The sequence below is a fragment of the Argiope bruennichi genome, chromosome 1, assembly GCF_947563725.1.
Source record: "Argiope bruennichi chromosome 1, qqArgBrue1.1, whole genome shotgun sequence".
Lineage (NCBI taxonomy): Eukaryota > Metazoa > Arthropoda > Arachnida > Araneae > Araneidae > Argiope > Argiope bruennichi.
The window spans coordinates 15,782,293-15,802,344 of record NC_079151.1 but is presented as its reverse complement, the minus strand read 5'-3'; the positions used below and the strand labels follow the sequence as shown (position 1 = coordinate 15,802,344).

Sequence of the window (20,052 nt, the reverse complement as noted above, 5' to 3'; positions counted from 1 at the left end):
TACGTCTGACTCTTTTGTTTTTTCTCTTCATTCCTAACTGTCGGGTTTTCCTCCTTTTTGTGGCCGTAAATTTCGTTTTCACCTCGAAATGAACCGAATGAGACTCATTAGCGAACAGAGGAGTCTTTGTGTGGGTGAAATGGGCAGTTCAAGCGCAACTCGACTCGTTCGCCGAAATTTTACGTCTCGTCAGTCAACAGACGTTTCTTGGTTTATTATTGTAAGCTCGTAGAAAATGAGTCTTAAAAGATAATTAAAGTTTCGTCGCCTTGAAACGGAATGACTGCAGATAATTTTGGGGTTGAATTTTATCTTTGACTCTTCTATTTTTTTGGGAAAATTATCTAAGAAACTGAAAAGAAGTTCTATGTATAGTTCCATATGCAGTTTTAATGTTTATGAGCTGTGATTATTGAAGAAAATGTCGCATGTGGCCGGCGACTTCTTCTAAAAGTGGAAAGAATAATATTCAAAACCTTTTCTGTTATCAGAAAGCATCGTATGTCTCCAATAATTAACGTAAAAAGTGAACGTTAGTGAAACACTTGCTTCTTTAAATCTTTATTAGTATAACCTACTCGAGTAGCATTGATTTTGTGTATATTATGAATAATATGTGTTGAGTAATTTTATGATGAGGTAGTGACGTAATATTAAAAATATTTGAAACCTGTTCAAAAGAAAATGTTATAAATAGATATAACATATAGGAAAAATGAAATATAGCATATAAATATGTATTAATTCACATATAACATAAACATAAATCGTTAGCAAACAGAAGTATGTATATCAATAAATCTCAATTTTTTTTTCTTTGATTCGACAGTTTTTACCTAATAACTTATTTTTGAGTATGAGAGATTTCAAAGAACTGTCTTAAAACTGTTATGCTTAATCATACTTGGTGCAAGATAAATCATTTTGTAAATATACAGAAAGACAATAACGTATAAATAATCACTGAATATACAGCGAGTATGATTTGCTAACTTGCAAGTCAAATCTAAATATCGCGGCACATGCACAGATTTGGCTCGTTACTACGCATTTTGGCTTCAATAATACATCACGAGTGTAGTTCGTTATTCTGCGTGAATGGGATAATAGTAATATTTAGTCTTTAATAACCATGCTTTCTGACCTAAGACCAAACATTTAATTTCTTTTCCGCTTATTTACCCTCCCCTTAATAAATGTATTAAACAATAACAATTAAGAAACTAAATTCATTTCTTGCAATACATATATTATCTAGTGTATATTATATTAGACTATAGTATTCTATATTGCATTTCATATTAGAAACTTTTAGATCTACTAATCATTAATACATAATGTCAGTACAAAGGAATTTAATATGTTAATTAATAAAAATTCCTAACTAGCTGTCTTTGGTAACCAGTCTGTTTGTTCGGAATATTAGCTTTCCTGGCTGTTAAACAATTAATGCATTTATGTAAAATTTCGCATTTTTTAAATGGATGAAATAAAAACTTACTAAAAAAATAGATTATATAAAAACTTTCGAAAGCTGTAGGTAAACAACAATCACCATTATGTACATAACATCCATTTTAAAACGATACCATGTCGAGAACCTTCGCAACTTTTGTCTACAAAATGCTCCAGTGGCCTTCAGTCACTCCGAATGGCATCTAACAGGATCCTCTCGTTTTTTTTGCGAGTTACCCGTGTCACCGTGAGCATTACCAGAGCGTTGACGTGTCTCACATAGCGATATCTTGAGTGCATCCGAATGCATCCCGTACTGGTCACGCAGCGAAAGCCAAGTGGACCGCGCAAGAAAATGCCTGCCACGGTCAGGTGGTCTCCTCTCTCTTTTGTCCGAAATGCAAGATGAGCGAGTCTGATACAAATGTTACAAAACTCGTGCGATCTTATCACATGAAGAAGGACAAAGTAATTGAATTTTCAAGTGAAGCGTAAGACATTTTCGCCGGAATGGCTGCACCGCCCCCCCCCCTCATATCTTCATCTATGATGGTTTTCCGTGTTCGATAAAACGAGGCACGTTTTTTCCTTTTATTTCAGCTTTTTGTGTTTATGGCCGTCGTGATTAGGAGGTGTAAAGAATTCATTTAAGTGTGCTATTTAAGTGAATACACCTTTATAACTGATAGTGTTATCTCCTCTAGCCCTTCTTCTCTTCCACATTTCTAAGTTTCAATCCGAGGTGACTATTCGGGGTAAACAATATTTTAAAAAAACATGTCCGTTCAATTAAACTTTATATTCTGACCACTTTTAAGCCTCTGCACTCGGAAAAGTAATTCGATGCATAATTAGTCGCCTAATAAAATAAATTTGTTTATTGTTCCGAAAAATAAATATTTATATATAAGTTTTGAATTTCCCTGAAAAATTTATCTTACCATTCTGTAGGCGTTTTCAACAAACAGAATTGAAAAATAAGACATCAGAATCGTGCACCGTCTTCAATGGTGAGAGGCACCATCCGAGTGCAAAGGTTAAATATTAGGGTGCCCAATCATAATCCCCCCCTCATCTGGAGTTGTTCTTAACCCACAAATCAATACTAAAGTTATCAGTTTCTATAACTGAAGGAGTTTCGAGGGAAGGGCGTCCATATTGTTACGAATTTGTAATGCTGCTTCGCAGCATAGTTGGTTCCATCATCAAAAAGACCATTTTACAGTAATCTGTATTGGACGGAGTCCGAGTGTCGCGTCGGAGGTCCCGGAACTTTGCGACAAACTTGACGACCATTTGGCGACTTTGGCGCCAAAATAGATTATACCCGAAACATCGAGAATTTTCCCGAGCCGTCCAGTAGGAACGGAGTTACGCCTCGAACGTTCCTGATTGGTTGAGAGGCTTCTAGCCCCGCCTCCTGAGACCTATAAAAGGAAGCAGGCGCAGCTGCCAGAGTTGTAATCGGAAGCGACAGAGAAGAGTAGTCGGAATCGACGGTGAAGAACTGGTCTTCCAGGGATTAGTAGAGCAGCGACGGAGTCAAGAGCTAGTGCTGAACTAAGCTGTGCGCTACTGTCTACAGTAGAATCTTGTTGTGTGCTGCTGTGTGCACGTCTTGCGACTGAAGATAATTGTCTTCTCTGTTCTGTATATAGTTGTCGTCCTTGTGCTGCCCTGTGTGTCTTCGTGTAAATAAACGTCGTTGTTGTTTTTTTTCTACTGCCGCCTGCTGATTGAGCTTTCTCCACACCATATAACTCCCACTATCCAAACGAACCCCGGAAATTTCGTAACAATATTTTTTAATATCTGCCCTGCGAAATGCATGAAAACTATTGCTTGTCTCCGAGTTTCAGAACCTTTAGTTCCTTGTCTGCTGAAATGTTAATAAAATCGACGATATATTTTAAGAGGAATCTTGTAAAACAAACATTATCAAAAGAAATCATCCTTCTTTATATATAAAAGTCTAACGTAAGTGGCATAGAAATCGCTCTTATAATTTACTGTCGAATGACATTAAAATGTAAACAAACCATCATAAATTTCAGACTGCTTTAATGAGCTGCATTAAACTGAGCGCTTTGCTTATCTAATTAATGGAGCTATAAAATGTTATTAGAAATGTTCTGGTGAGTATTCGCCGCGCCATCAAAAAGTCCATTCAGTGCGAAGGAAGAAGATATAAAATGCAACAAAGAAACAAGTTACAGCAACAAACAAAGTTTAACCAAGCTCAGAAATTGGTTTAACCCTTTCTAGCGACATGGAAAGTATGCTTCCCACCAAATTTTTCCAATTTCTGTATGAAGTTATTTAGGTTTGCATAAGTTCTGACAAATTTTTCATTAAGACAGAAATTTAGATGCTTCAATTCCTTATATTACACAAAATGATATGCCTTGAAATTCGATATTTTTGAAAAATCGATTTTTCAATGCCAGTTTTTGAAAAATATCGAAATTATGATCATGAATAGTAGTTCACGGTGAATCGCAATACAATAAATCGATATTCACAATTATTTGCGTTTTCAATTTCGTTTTGGTTATCGTTTATTTGGTTTATTTTTGTTACTTTTCATTTTTTTTTCACCTTCATACTGAATTTTTGTTAATATTTCTATAAATACTGTCATGTTCTACTATATAAAAATACTTGTTTTAAATGAAGTTTTATGAATTGTAACATGTAGACATTGCTTTGGCACTGACACACTTTATTAAAAAAAAATTCTATTATTATTAAAAGGAAAATATTTCTATTATATAGATTGAAACTTTCTTTTATTTGGAGTCGTTCTGATCAGTCAATGTGTTAAGAGATGCTTTTTATAACTTATAATAACTGTAAATAAATAACATCACAATATATCGAAAAATATCGATATGTGTTGGACGATATATCGCTATCGCAAGTTCCATCCTCGCCAAGCCCTACTCTCAACTAGCTTCAAATTCATATATTCACCTAACAAATCAATTCAATACATCCTGACGTTAAAACCGTTTCAGAAACGGGGGAAAAATTTCTATAAATTGAACGTTGTATATTCATCTATTTATTGCCTCAGTGATACATTGCCATATTTATTATTGAAACGGTATAAGCCATAAACTTCCTTTCTGTGTATGAAATATTTGGATTGCGTTTAATTTGTTATTTTGCTACCGGCCACATGCAGAAGTTCGAAATTGCAAATCATCCATTGATGACAAAAGTCACATTGTGTACCTAGCTATCTCATCGTACTTCTGACGAGTGACTCATTCTTATCCGATTCGAAACAACTACAGACTTAAAGATTGCATCTCATCTAAATAAATTAGGAAAACTTGCGCATAAAAACATTGAATGAAAATGGCTGCGAATATTCTTTTATTGCATTCATAAGGTGCAATCTTCAATGTCGATTCTTATTTTGGGAAATTATAGGCAGAAAATTGTAAGCATTCATTTTTTGTCATTTGATTCGAGAACTTAATACGAAACATAATTACAATTTTCTGTTAATATTTAATAGTAATATTTTACTTCATCTCTAAGATACTGAAACTTTTTGCACTAAACTTAAGCTGCTAGAATCTAAACTTTTTTCACTTAAATATTTCGTTCACAAATATTTAAGAAATAAGTTACATTTTCATTTTTCTTTTAACAGGTTGTATTGTGTATGGAGCTACAACATCTCAATTTTTTTTCAATGTATAAATTGAATTATTGTTAGATTTTCTTTTGCATGTGATGTCTAAATTGAATCAATTAACAGTTTAATGTAATTATCTTTCGAGATTTTAGTCGAAATGGAGGAGAAAAGAAATTTAGTCATTAAATTAGAGGCAGAAAAAATATTTACTGTACGCTATATTATTCAAAAAAATGTTTCCTGCCTAAAAACTGCTGTTGGCCTTTCTCCCAGTTTTCTGTTGGCGCATGCGCATCTGCGTATATAGAATGTTGTTTTATAATACGGCTTTTAACTAAACTAAGATGCGATCGTTGGCAATTCTGGCAATGTTAAAGATGGGCTTAAAACATTTTTCCTCTGCTAAACAATTTTCCTCGGGACAAGGTAAAAAAAGAAATGAATTTGAAAATAAATAATAAAGAGAAATGTAGCTATAATTTAAAAAATAAGAAAATTTTGTAAATAAATTTGAACAAGCCTTTTTGATATTTAAATTAATTTTTCGAGTCTGAAAAGAGATGTATACAAAATTTCTGTAAGCTCATTATTATATTGTATAATCCTATTTAAAGAAGTGAAGAAGATATTCTTTCTGAATTATAATGAAGCTTAAAGCTTAGCGTTTAGCTTTAAAGAATACGATTAATTGAAAAGTATCAAATAAGATGAATTTACTGCCACATGTTATGTAAATCCACTCGAAATAAAATGTATAAAGTTTGAATGAATACACTTTAATAAAAACTGCATTAAATGCTTCGCAATAGATAAGTATAACAGTAATATATATTAATTTCCTTTCTTTAATTCAAATTTAACAAAGAGAAAGTATTGTTATTGCCAAACTATTCAATCTCGATATTTAGATTTACATCTGGAATTACATTTGTATGCCCATCTGCATACAATAAAAAAAGGAACCATCTAGAAAAATGTCTTTACATTAAAATTATGGATCTACATTAAATTTTGAAGGAAATTTGGGAAAGAGAATTCTATCGAACGTTGACGTGAAAGTTATTAATCTTTCTGCTGAAGATAGAACTTTTAAAAAATGAGTAATCTTCATATTGCATGAATATTTAAGTTGCCTCCTTCGATGATTTGACTGTTAAAATTGTTTACAATTGCTTAAATCTTCATTATCGAGAGTAGGTATGCAACAAAAGTAATTTGTTTTAACGTGTTCTCTGCCATGATTCACCCTGTGTTTTAGACCACTATCTAATGAGATGCTTACTTATTTGCTCTTTTAATTCTAGTAGAGAAGAAAATATCTAATTAGATATAGTGTATGAATCGCAGATGATTCGCGTGCTGAGCAACCTGTTAAAACAAGAAGATTTAAACTAAACTTGTTCGACTCGCATCAAAATCTACATTGACTGGGAACTTTTGCTGTCACGTGAATGTGAGTGACACGGCGGTCAGTGTGTTAAAATTAAATTCTTAATTGAAATGAGTTAAAAGTAAGTAATATCTACATTAAAATTTTCTTCATCGGAAATAATCCTATCAAGTCAAAAAAATATTATTAATTTTGTATCCATTACTAAACAACTGAAAATGAATTAAAGATGTAATTTAAATGACCAGTGCAGAAACCATGACACTGCAATGGAGAACTATAAATTGCAGCACATCCACATTGGTAATGCATGAGCCACTATTATTCTGTATCAATATGTTTATAAAGTATATCGTGGGAGTGTATTTCTTTCATATTTCTTCAATCTATTGAATGCTTCTATTATAAATATGTAAGCAACAATCATGTCAGTGATCATTTACTATAATTTTTAAAAAGCAAACATTCACATTGAAGGAATGAACGATTTCTTTTAAAGAAAAAAAAACCTTGTTTAATGTTAATTGCATGCATATTTTATAGTATTAATTTTAAATATATTATTAATTTGCAGTAGTTAATGTGATCATTGGGTTCTGTTCCAAGACAATTCATTATTTATTGCATTTTCAATGTAATATTTAGTTCAAGAACTATGCCGTCCTGTAATTGCTAATGAACTGTAGGAGCACTAGTCAACAGGTGTGCAGGTAAAAAATAAAGATCTGATACCTATCAGCTGTATAAATAAGAGATAATAAAATTCCAACAGGTGACTTTCAATGAATCACGCCAAACGTAGTTTATCGTTATGATCAATGCTTTGGAAGCAGATGTATTTTTTAGATACATATATAAATATTTTAAGTTTGATAGTGACGTCTTTTTCTTGAAACATATCTCGTTAAAATGCATGATTTGCAGGTTAAAGCCTTCCTTGCGTTTCACTTTAGTATTTACGTTTTTTTCCGTCGAATGTGTGCTTGTGACACAATGCAGCGAGAAAAATAATTCGATTCGATTATTACTGTTACACAAGATTTTTTCCAAGTGCAGTGCGAAACATTTGAGGAGTTCTGCCCTTATATCTTACGAGTAGAAATTCTTAGTATCCAAGAGAATCGAGCATTTATTTTGTAACTTTCAAATTTTAACTTTTTGTAACTAAACCGATATAAATCTTTTATTTGGTATCAATATTTCATACCATATTTCATGTGTCTAGTTTATTGCATTTTTCAGTTATATTCAAAATTAAAATAGACAAATCGATTAATGATTCCTTTGCCCTTGTTCCATTTTGTTATAAATACCCATCTAGTTCGTTGCTTGTCTGAGTTCTTGTTACAAACAAATTTCAAAAATGGCTTCTTCCCCTCCGCCCCCGAACTCGGCGTGTTACAAATTTTATCAAATTTTGAATTCGAATTTATTTTGGTTATTTAAAATATATATAGGAGAAAATAAAGAACATAGAGCAAGAGCATAATCCGAGTTCAATATCATTGAAAGTTTGCACCGGTTATATTGCCAGCTATTCTCCTCCTAGAAATTTTCCCCCTGTAATTATTTTTAGAACTAATTTCTTAGTGAATGGCGAAAATTTTAAATGTTATAAGAGACGTATTTCTTTTTATTAGAGTAGTTAACGGTTCATGATATTAATTGCTTTCAAAAAAATAAAATAATTTCATAATGCCGTCGTTCTGGTAAAAATCACTTCATTTTCAAGATGAATTCCATTTAAACTTTGACTCGTTATGAAGAAAATTAAATATTTTATATACTTGCGACTTTCATGATAGACTTACTGATGCTAAGATTACTGGTTTATTTAAATCACTATTTAACTGGAAGCTCTTGTTGGCTGCAGTAGTTCAAAAGTTTCTTTTTTTGTGTGTGTGTGTGTGGCTTTATTGACTTTTATTTCCCAAAATGTAATTTGCATTATTGACTTCTTCCGAATCGGCAATAATTATTTAAGTGAATGTATTTGTTTATACCGTCGATTTGACTAAATACAAGCTCTGTGTTAACAATATTAAGACAGAAAAATAGACTAATATTTATAATTTATATTAATATCTATCTGACAGAGAAATCGCTTTTAATACTTACTGTCGAATGGCAACAGTTAAATGTAAACAAACATCGTATGAATATTACAGACTACTTCATTGAACGCTTTTACAGTTTTATTTAATTCAGTACTTCACTTAGCTAATTTATAATGTTGCAAAATATTATTAGAACACCCGGAAAAGGGTTTGCAATGTCACCGAAACTTTCATTCAGTCATAGGAGAGAAATGTAAACGGAATCAGGATTTTGGCATCAAATAGAAAGTTAACTAAGAGAAAATTAGGGTTAATTGTTGCCAGACAGATAATCGCTATCTCTTGCATCGTTAAACCATTTCATACAATATAAATTATCTTATGAAATAACTAAAAATTCTATAAAATAACTTATATAACTAAATGGTAACATATACACATTTTAATTTGCCACAACAGTAATTTGTTGTAGAGTCATAGGTTTTAATTTTAATAAATTACAAAGTGAAATTTTACTACATATACACTTCACTGAAGAACATGCCATCAATTGTCTGTTACATGATCTGTGGCCTCCCTGATCCTCAGACCATAATCGATATGACTTTCGGCTTTTGGGGGGATTTGAAACATTTGGTTAGTCATGATAATCCGTGAACTTTCCTTGATCTTTAAGACAGCATCCCACGTATGTTCGTAGCATTTCCCAGAATACACTGCGGCTAGCTGGGCATGCTATCTTAACGATTTTAGAATAGTAGTTGGAAATTGTAATATTGAATATGTTTTTTTTGTAAATAAAATTTGTAAATTATTGCCGTTGTATGCTAAATATGCAACTCATTTAAAAAACTTTTGTTACTTGTTCAGATTTCCCATTCCTTTGTTACATCCTATATGAAATTTCTTAATTTTCTGAACAATAAGTTTCATCTGCGGACAACTTTAACCCTTTGCACTCGGAGGGTGACTCTCACTCACCATTCAAGATGATGCATCATTTTACGTTTTAATTTTTTTTTTTTAAATTTGTTATTAAAAAGGCCTACAGAGTTGTAAGAAGATGTAGATTACTTTTCCACTTCAACTTCAAACAAATATATTTTATTTTTCGGAACACTAAACAAGGTAATTATCAGGGAAAATAACTATGCAACGAATTACTTTTCCGAGTTCAGAGGGTTAAAATTAGGTTCTTAGATTATGGATACTCTGTATTTTTACTTTCTCACCTAATACGTTTGCACCAATGTAGCAATCAACAAGCGAATTGATATGTCATAACTTAAATATTTTGATACATTTTTTTATGTAATAAGCGCTTTGTATATTGTTCTTAAATACTGAAATAAAAGAAATTAATAAATTTTTTAATAACTATTTAAATATTTAATTTTTGATTATTAAAAAAGAGCATGAAAATAGTTTCATCTCGAGCGATGCCGGATATATCAGTTTCTCATACGTTTTCGAGTGTTATTTCTACAGCTTTTTCGCGTACTTCCGCAATATGAAACAGTTGTGATTCAGCCTCGCCGTTGCATGATTTAAAGTTTCGGTGTGTAGATCATATTTTGGATGTATAAATGCGACTCCTTCCTTTTTTTTATGTTGAAGACTCTTGCTTAAAGATTTATTCAAAATATTTGTCTTCAGAAACTATAACATTTGTCCATTTTTGGGACAACAAAAGAATTCCATCAAGGGGAGAGGGTGTCTAGTTGATTATATGCTATCCAATTAACGAGCCTATTTTTGATATTTCCATGAATATTAAATCTATCTCTGCAAAAATTATTCTGCATGATATATTTAAGTTATTGCATTTTTGAGGTATGCGTTCTGAAAGATCGACAGACAGTCAACCCTTTTTTGGATTTGCTCAAAATTTCATACATGTCCGTAAATCTTCGTTTTGCAATTATTGTGTTAATTTATATTCGAATTATAGGACAGACACGACATCCTCTGTATGGTTTTTGTTCAAAATTGCATAAATTTGCTCAAAATTATAATCTACAGATTTGAAGTAAAAATCACGGAAATTACCAGATGGATTTAAAACAGGAAAAATTTCAAATAGATTATTGCAGGTTAACAAACAAGCATCGCGAGTTAAAAAGTAAGATGTTTGAAATTCGAAATTCTGTTTAAGTTTTATTATATACCATTTTGTTAGCTGAGCCAGAAAAATATTCTTCTTTCTTTAACCCTTTAAAAAAAAAACTAGTCGGAAAGCAGTTAAAATCCAAATTCATTTGTGCTTTATTTTTTGACCATCAAATTGCGGTTCGTTTTGTAAGTACCCATCTGACCTCTGCTCAGTAATTTCTCCAATTTCCTACCATTCCGTGAGGGAATTGTCCGTATCGCTCTCATTGAGATGGACATCTTTTATTCCCTTTGTTATTCATTCTTGGAATGAAATTCTCCGCTCTTCGTCGTTCTTCAATAGTCGACCGCGAAAAAGAAAAAGAAAAAGGTGAAAAACCATTGTTGCCATTCTGTTCGGGCAAATATTAGATTCCGATTCGCATTGTTTGGAATCATTTTCAATGAGCAAACATTTATTTTCTTGACTTCTTTCGGTTCAAAGATCCAACCTTTTTGAACGGCTAGGACTTTTTTATTTAGTAGAATTCTCGGAATTGGAACATTTTGTGCGTGCTTGTTCAGAATATCTTCCAACACGTTTGTGTTGCCACCCAAATTCATCAATGGTTCTAAATATTGAGCATTCTTTGTCTGTTAGAAGAGAATATGAAAGCTACTGTCCGTTTTAGGTTTATGCGAGATTTTTATCTGGTATCTGTTGATAAATCTGAAATGGATGTGTAAAGATACATTGTGTTATGGATTTAAATACTAAACGATCTTGGTAAGTTTTATTTTCGATATTAGTGTGATTTGCGCATGGATTATTTATCGCGTGTCCATACTGCTGAAATGATAATATCCCTTAAAAGAATAAAACAATTTTTTTGTGTATGTTTAGCCATAATTTAATAGGAAATCCTCAAAGTTTTTTAAAAGTTTAGTTCTGTGTTACTTTCAGGATTTTTAAAATGAAAGATTTCAATAAATATTCTAGAGGAAATTTTCTGTATTCCAGAAAATAGTTTTTAGAAACGTGATTGTTTTCCTAATTTTACCTGTTTATTAAGAAATAATTGCTATTTTTTTGCGTTAAATGGTTTAAAAATTTTCCTTTTTAAATGATGCAAATGTGCACTAAATTTTAAAAACGACATGGTAAATAATATAAGATTTTGATTTCATTCTTCATAATCGCTAGATTTTTTTAAATATTCGTTAGAATTAAAATTATGAATAAGTTTGAATTGTATATTAAAGTTGAATATAAATTTTTTTTGCAAATATGAATGATTTTGAGATTAGTTATAACAAACTAAAACATTCTAACAATTAAATCATAATAATTGCGATTAAATCATATCTCAATATTTGTATTATATGTCCATCTATTTACTTAATTGATGTGTTATAGTAAATACGTACGAAAATGCTTGAAAATAACCTCCATAAAGGTAATGTTGGGCATATTCCAAACATTACCTTTTATGAATGACAACAAAATTATTCATTCGGCGTTCATTTGTTAATTTTTTCTTTTTTCTTCCCTACGTATTATCTTAGATATTGTCATTTATGAATTCTTTTGTCGTTATTGTTAACTTATTTTTTTCATAATATATGCGATATCGGTTCTTTAGAATATGCCCAACGCGTTCTATAATAATTGGCTCTAAAAATCATTTCTATTTTATTATAGTGTTATACTGTCGGGAGGACATTAAGATGTTGCATAATAGCTGCAGTGCCCATTCGCTCTACTGATTGCGCAACTATTGTTTCGAAGCCTTTCTTTGAATTAAAGCTTCTTGATCTTAATCATAATCGTTAATGGCAGACATTGAAGTGCGTTGCTTGGTCGTAATTAAAAAGCGCAGTTGATTCTCTAATCGGCAGATGGCATTAGCGCAGCCATTCACAAACGAAGTAGAAGTACTTGCCACAGTAGTGTCACTTTTTCAAACTTTTGTTTTTCTCTTATTCCGTGTCTATTACGTTATTAATGAAGTCATCTGCAGCTGCCAATGAGACAACCCCTTTGTAGAGGGAGCGGCTGCTGGAAAGTTGTGGAACGAATTCGCTTTATTTTTTTGCGTCCGAATGTGGAACTTAAGAAGGAAAAATTCTTGGCGTGGGTAATCGTGATCTAAATTTACCAGCTGTTTTGCATCAGCCATTCGAGTTCGGTTGTGCCTCCAAGTGGGAGGTGATGTTTCAAATTGTTCTACTCGAAGATTGTGGATTACACGCGCTTTCACGGCAAGGCGTTTGACATGTGGAGAGTTCTGTTGTGAGAATGTCGTGAGTAGGAAATTTCCACTTTTATCGTACATCGTTATCCTTCTTTTATTAAAGTAAACAGTCTTTTATGAATCTAGTTTAAGAACTCGACTCCTAATGGAGGAATGTAAAATTCATATATATGGCTCTGACGCTGTAAAAACCACACCGATCATTTACAGAATGTAAATATATGTGGTCTTTATTGATGTGGAAACGCGTGATTTTTTGTAGTTATGCAATTATTGATTCCTATCAATTCCAAAACTTTTTTTTTTTTTGCGATATAGCTGTTTTAGTGTAGAATTTCAGAAAAATAACATATTAGTGTTGCTTTTTTCTAAAATTCATTATTGTAATATCAATAGGTTGTTGTCGTAACGAGTTATTAGTTCGACTTTATTAGATGACAGACTGTGGTTTGTATTTAACTACTTAAATTCGCCTAGTTGTTACGAAACTGTGTTGGTGAGATTTATTAATTTCAAAGAATCATCTTTCATTTGCAAAAACTAAATGACTTTTCTTCATATTCTTGGTTATTATTATCATGCTTTAATTTTTACTCCACTTTTTAATCTTAACACTTTTAATATAATATGTAACTTAGAGTTGAATTGTTGGCATCAGATCTGCATCGAAGTATTTAAAAATGGAATAATTTAAATTTAAATACGGTTATAATGTGGAAACTTCAAAAGATTGTATTTTTTAGATATTTTTCTCGTTAAATCTAAGATTAAAACAGTGTATATTTTTTCTAATATTTTCTGGAGCTGGCAATATAATAATTAGAATAATATTGATTTTTCGACTTGGGTTGACTTTGAAATTTGGACTTGTAACAGTTTTGAAGGGTCTTGTAACAGTTTTGTCTGATAAATTCTTCGTTCTATGCTTAAAAATTTATAATTTAAGAGAAATCGTGATTTTATATATATTTATTATTTACATTGTCGGTTTTAATAAAATAGCAAAATTTATTAGCAAATTTTTCCCCCTTTTCTGCAATTTCAAATTATGTGATACAATACGAGTAAGAACTTTTGTTCTTCAGTTTATTCCATTAAAAAAAAAGTCTGTTTTGGTTTCTGATTTATCTGGGAAATGTTTTAATCTGAATTTCGGAATCAAATGAAAGTTATTAGAAACTTTGAAGTCAGACCATAGAGATCGTTATCAAAATTCCAGTTTCGACTTATTTTTTTATAAACTCTATTTAAGTAGTTGCAAAGATGGATTATAAATTCCTTAGTACTTTTTGTTGCAAAATGGCGAAGAACTGTAACTTTCATTTGATATATCTTTGATTTATCCTGAAGATATCCATTTGTAATTTAATCGAATAAAAAAAACCTCCCTTCTGTAATCCTGACAAATAGCAGACCAAGGATTTTATATAAAAGATATTATCTTATATCTTATTCAAAATCTGAGCATAATCCGTTAATGATATAAATACTGCGACAAAATGACCTATAGAATGCTGCAAGTGCTGTGATTGTCTTTGTGGCCATTATCATTTCATCAGCTGTTAGGTTTGTTATTGTGCCCCAGCAGCGCATTGCTATTCAGATTGCATGTTTAAACCAGTGGAAGTGATCTCTCCTAAACTTCCTCGCATTGCCCTTGATAAAGGAATTATTTCTTTCCCCTGCCTATATAAAAACTGAGTAGCTTGAGCGAGACCGTTATTATCGTGAATGCTCAGACTTGATTTATTTTCAGTTCCGAATATGAGAGCTTTGTGCTTCTTAATGTAGTAAAGAAAACAGAATATACACTTTGGATGTTTTTTGTCGACCGTTTGAAAACAAAATTTAACACAGAACTACAATTTTAATAGATAAATGAAATTTGATACGTGATTTTGTCAAGTCATTGCGCTTTTTGAGTTATCTCATTTGCATGCATATTATCTACAAGTGGTCAATCCGTTGACGAATCTGGTGCATAATTTGATAAAAGATGGATCTCTGAAGATGCTGATATTATGGATCAAATTCTAGCCATTTAGCTGTTTGTTTGGTTCACTTGCTTTCAGGCTGATAAACTTGTTGTGAATGGATTTCATTCAAAATTTCACAAATGTCTACGAATTTGGTGCAAAAATCATGTGCCAAATTTCGTTTCGCTCAAAGCGTTTTTAATTTCTCGTGTCCATATTTTGTATATAATTAGAAAATGTGTTGCAGTTTCTGAAAAATCTCTGAATTCATATTTTTTTTTACGATTACTTTATTTTCGCTTTGTATACGAGGAGGTAAAGGTCAATCTTTCTTTAAGAATATATAATTACATAGATTGAAAAAAATTAATGAGTAGAAATGGAACACAAGCTAAATGTTCTAAATCTAAAAAATGCAAAAATTGGTCAATAACACTTTTGCAGCTGTGTTTTTCGTTTTTACCCTTTCCATTTGCTTTTATAACTACTAATGGCGCCACATTGGCGAATTCACTTCCGTCCATTATATACAGAAGTGTATATAATGTCCTTACGTATATATCAATGATAAAATGGATTTTATTTTATGAATTTTATGTATAAAATATTAAGCAAATTCTATTTTATTATTTTTATTAATGAAATATTTCGTTGGCGAACTCGCATTATGTGTATTTCTAAATGATTTATCAAATCTCCTTTTAGGTGAAATGCTAATTATTATGTAAAGACCCTTTCAAAATCCAGGTTTAAAAATTAACATTCTGTGCAATTGTTTTGAAATATAGGTCAATATTTCAAGATTTATTTATTTTTTAATTTCTAGATATTTGTAATATTTTTTTCAACTATTATGTTGTATATCTATAAAATCTTTCATTGTTGAACTTGTTATAAATTCAGTCCTAAAGGGAATATAAAGCTTGAGCTGCACATAATAATTTATTGATAGTACAAATCAAATCAATTTTGTGTATGATGTACCTGCTTTTAAGGATAACTTAATAAAAATTCAGATGAAATCCTGACTCTGTGTCAATAATTTAAAAACAAATTTTCGAAATAGGCTTCGTTCATATTTTATGAAATATTGCGAACTGCTAAATGAAGTTGAATTCATTCTGTTGAAAGGGCTACAATTTTATGAAACATATTTTTTATTGATTTTTTTCTGAGATTAATAAACATGAAGCGACGCAAATAAAATGTAAAGCCTTGCATCACTTTGCCTATAGTGGCCTATTTATCTAAAGATGTATTCTTTTCTTTCTACAGTGAGAGATCAAATGATTGACTCATTTTAAATCGCAGTAATAATTGGGAGAGAATCATAATACTGATTTATCTCTTCTGCTGTGAAAGATGCATCGCTGACCTACTTTTTTGGCGAGGGGGTGAGCTGATAAACGACCGTCGGCTGATTAACGGACCTCCTAATTGCTCGCCGTGCCGGGAAGTTGAACAATGAAGGTCCAAGGATCTGATTTTCTGTAGCAGTAATTGTATGTGTGTGTGTGGTTTAGAGACATCGTGTAATATTGTCCGATTGGATTGTCTTGATTTTGTAAGTACAACATCGGCATAGTTTTGTATCCAAACTCTGAAATTTATTCTTCTAACCAGAAGATGTGGACGGGTTACTTTCCGACAAATAATATATCGGATCAGATCAGATCATTACAAATGAAATAAGAAAACTGTAGTAGTAAATATCCTGTTCACTGGACGGGTGCTTAAGAAATGAATAAAAAAGGTGTAATGAATTTTAGATGCAAATATATGATAACGTTAGAAAATGTTTCCTTGCATTTGGATTCTCTATAGCCATAATGTTCACGAATATTCAAATTAAAACTAATCACTGAAATCGAATTGGAACAAATAGCGATCCATTAGCAGACAGAAATATAATGTAAAATATAAAATTTTTAAAATATGCTGAAAGAAAATATTTGTAATAACCTTCGACTTGATTCGTGAAGTGAGAATATAATGAATCAGCAGAAATACAAAATAAAATGGCAGACCTCAGCTACAATTTATCCATGTTTGGGTTTATTCGCACAACCGATAAATCAATCAATTGCTTGACACTAAAACAGAAGGTACGATCCAATAATGATGCAGATAAAAAGATCGGAGAAATTTTTAACTCCGCCCAGCGTTACAGGGTTTGATGGATGATTATATTATACACATACTGATAATGCATAGAACTTGGTAACAAGACATGGATGATACAAAGTGCAGTTACAGAAATTCAAATTTTTATTACTTTGGCATGGTAATATACTAAATATTCTATTTTCTATTCCGTAAGTGATATATTGCTGATTTATATATATTTCACCTTTCGAATCGTCCTGCTTTGGTCACTCTTCAGATTCACGACTATATTAATATAAAACATTATTATAAATCACTTTATAATAAAGTAGCCATTTAAATTTTCTGAAATGGTTAGGGACCAATGATTTCCAACTTGCCTGATATAAGAGGAGGAGGATTTCCGAGAATCCCTCTCTCAAAATGTGTGCTTACCTTCGGCTGGAAAGCTCGTCCGATGCAAGTTTTTTTATTGCAATTAAGCTTTTTCATTTTTTACTTCTTTTCTTTTGGTATTTATAGTCAAATTTAGTAAGATATTTTGCAGTTTTAAAAGTATAGATTAACTAGCATATATTGTACTTCTTTATTATTTTAATCTATATTGCTATAATGATTGTTGTTTTTGACAGTCATTTCCTTCACCCTTTAATGACAGGGTGGGTGGGGTATTAAAATTGTATGTCTGATTGTGAAATCAATAACTCAAGTACAAATAGTGGAGTTCAATTTCACATGCAGTCTTAATATAAAAATTGTTGATATGCATCCAATATTGGGAGAAATCCGTCAACTGAAAATCTGTCCACATTCGTGGGACCAGCAAATCTTAAACGAGATGAATTAAATTTGCTAGAAGATTTTTATCCTAATTTTAGATGCATAAAAAAATTGAAGCGAATATATCGGAGTATCTGTTAGTCTGCTTCTTAGCATGTATTCGAATACAATATTCAAATGGACGACAAACTAGATGCATGGAATTTTGTATGCGATCTTTGCACTAAAATTTTAGGTCAATATTACTATTTAGAACAATTTGATATGAAGGGAGAAATTTCTTCATAATTTCCTAATCGATTTCCTTCTCCTGACAATGGAACTCGTTGGAAAACGCATTATCTTGCAAAAGTAAGTGAGAGAGTCGAAAGAAGAACATTTCGTTACAAATGTAACAGTTTTGCAGATTGAGTTGCCGAAAAGAGGACAAATTTGGAATGAACATTTTATTTTTCCACGGAGGGTATGATTTGTACTGGAGGAGGATGGAGTGGTGTCTGTTTATTTAAAGACTCAAGAGAAAAGTCCCAGAAAATTTTCTCTTGGCCTTTTTTTCTTCCTTTTTCTATGTCTATATGTGTCGGGGGCTGGGCAGAGGCAATCTGTATTGGAGTCTCTTACTGGAGTCACTGAAGGAAGGGCTTCTGTCTCCAGATCCCAAGAACAAAGAGTGTGAAAATTTTTTCCCTTTGTGTTTTACTAAGAGAATTTTTTTAGATATTTCCGATGTGTCGATTTAGGAAAGGGAATCTTAGTTATCAATGAGAATTAAGCTGTGGAAGATCTGGATTTTTATACTTTCGCGAAAGCTTGAGAATTACAGAATCAACAATTTTTTAGAGCGCGTATTAGAAATAATTAAAAAAATGGAATTTATATTAGGAATTTTTTTTAGATTGAAGCAATAAAGGCTCATTTAAGGTAAAAATTTAGGAAATTAATTAGGATATAAATGAAGAGATATCATTACATACATGCACTTTAATGTTTTACCAATGCACTTCAATGTGTTACATTAACCGAATGTAGGATCGAAATTTCTGGCGTAACGATTATTTCTGCTTTTACTTCCCAGAATGCTTTATGTGACTTAAACAGCAGTAGTGGTCTCCACAAAACTTTCCCGCACACTCTGTAATATTCGTATCTGTTTATTATTAAAAAGCAGGCTTTGGGCTAACAGTAGTTACGAAAGAGCCTATTAACGTATATCTTTTGCGATTAATCGCTGGGGTGTACTGAATACTCAAGTACCAGGAAATCAAATATGTATTTTGATCGTCTGTTTTTTTTTTACCCATTGAGACTAAAGTTTCACCAAGTCCCATACCAAATTTAATATTGCGTTTTTGTGTTATCTGGTTTACATGTTAGTGAAAATAACGGTCAATAAAAACGAACAATCTTGTATATTGTTGTGGCTCAAGATTTTTACACTTTATATATAAAGTCAGTAGGAAATTGTAACCATCTAATTCTCTTCGTTCCGTAGTTCACTTATATTCGAACAACCTGTGAATGGATTTCGTTCATAATTTGATTAAAATATACTGATTTAGTGTACCAAATTTCATTAGATTAGCTCAAAATAATATAGAATGGTCGTTTTCACAGTCAGAGCTCCAGAAAGGTATTTACCGTGCGTAGAGATTCAACAAAAGCACAAGATAGAGTTTTTGTTGTTGTTGACCATTGCAATACTTTATTTTTTCGTATACGAAAGACACAAAGAGAAGAAAAAGAGATTAATCCAACAAATCCAAACATAATTTGTAGCTTTCCAACCTAATAATTTGACCTTTAGTATAACAATGCTGTGACACTTCTACATGTGTGTCTCAGATTAAATACGATATTCTTTGCTTCAACAATTGTTTCCCGCAACCTACTTCACTTTTCGGAATATAAATTTTATTTTTACGTTATCTTGTTTCATCTTGGATTTTTCATAATTGAGTGTTTTTTAAAGTTGTCATGAATTCTTTAAATGTGTTTCTTAGCTTCTGAAAAAATATTTTTTATGTAAACCTTTCCAATTCTTTTATCTCGAATCTTTTATGTTAGCAATTTTTACTTGATTAGTCTTGATTTAGAAGATTTACCGCATGTCCGATTTCTGAGACGTAACCCGTATCAAATAAAAATATTTTTTGTTCCAAAAATACGGTGAGGGGGAGTGTCCATTTTTTGACATCGTTGAATAGGAAGATCGATACGATATCCTCAGAAATGGGCAACTGGGGAAAAAAATTACGGCAGTAAACTTTCGAACAGAAAGTTTTCTTTTCTTGTG

At 31.6% G+C, this 20,052-nt stretch overlaps 1 protein-coding gene across 4 annotated transcripts in view; it reads left to right on the top strand.

The window, feature by feature from the left end:
* Positions 1-20,052, top strand: part of LOC129971855 (uncharacterized) — a 219,883-nt gene that overhangs the window by 99,478 nt on the left and 100,353 nt on the right. The window contains exon 1 of one of the 4 annotated variants that reach the window (XM_056085855.1): positions 12,713-12,946. The exons of the other annotated variants lie outside the window; for them this stretch is intronic. Coding sequence (XP_055941830.1) covers positions 12,942-12,946 — 5 coding nt within the window. The 5' untranslated portion in view covers positions 12,713-12,941. Of the gene's footprint in view, positions 1-12,712; positions 12,947-20,052 lie in introns of those variants that run through there. 4 annotated transcript variants of the gene reach the window in all.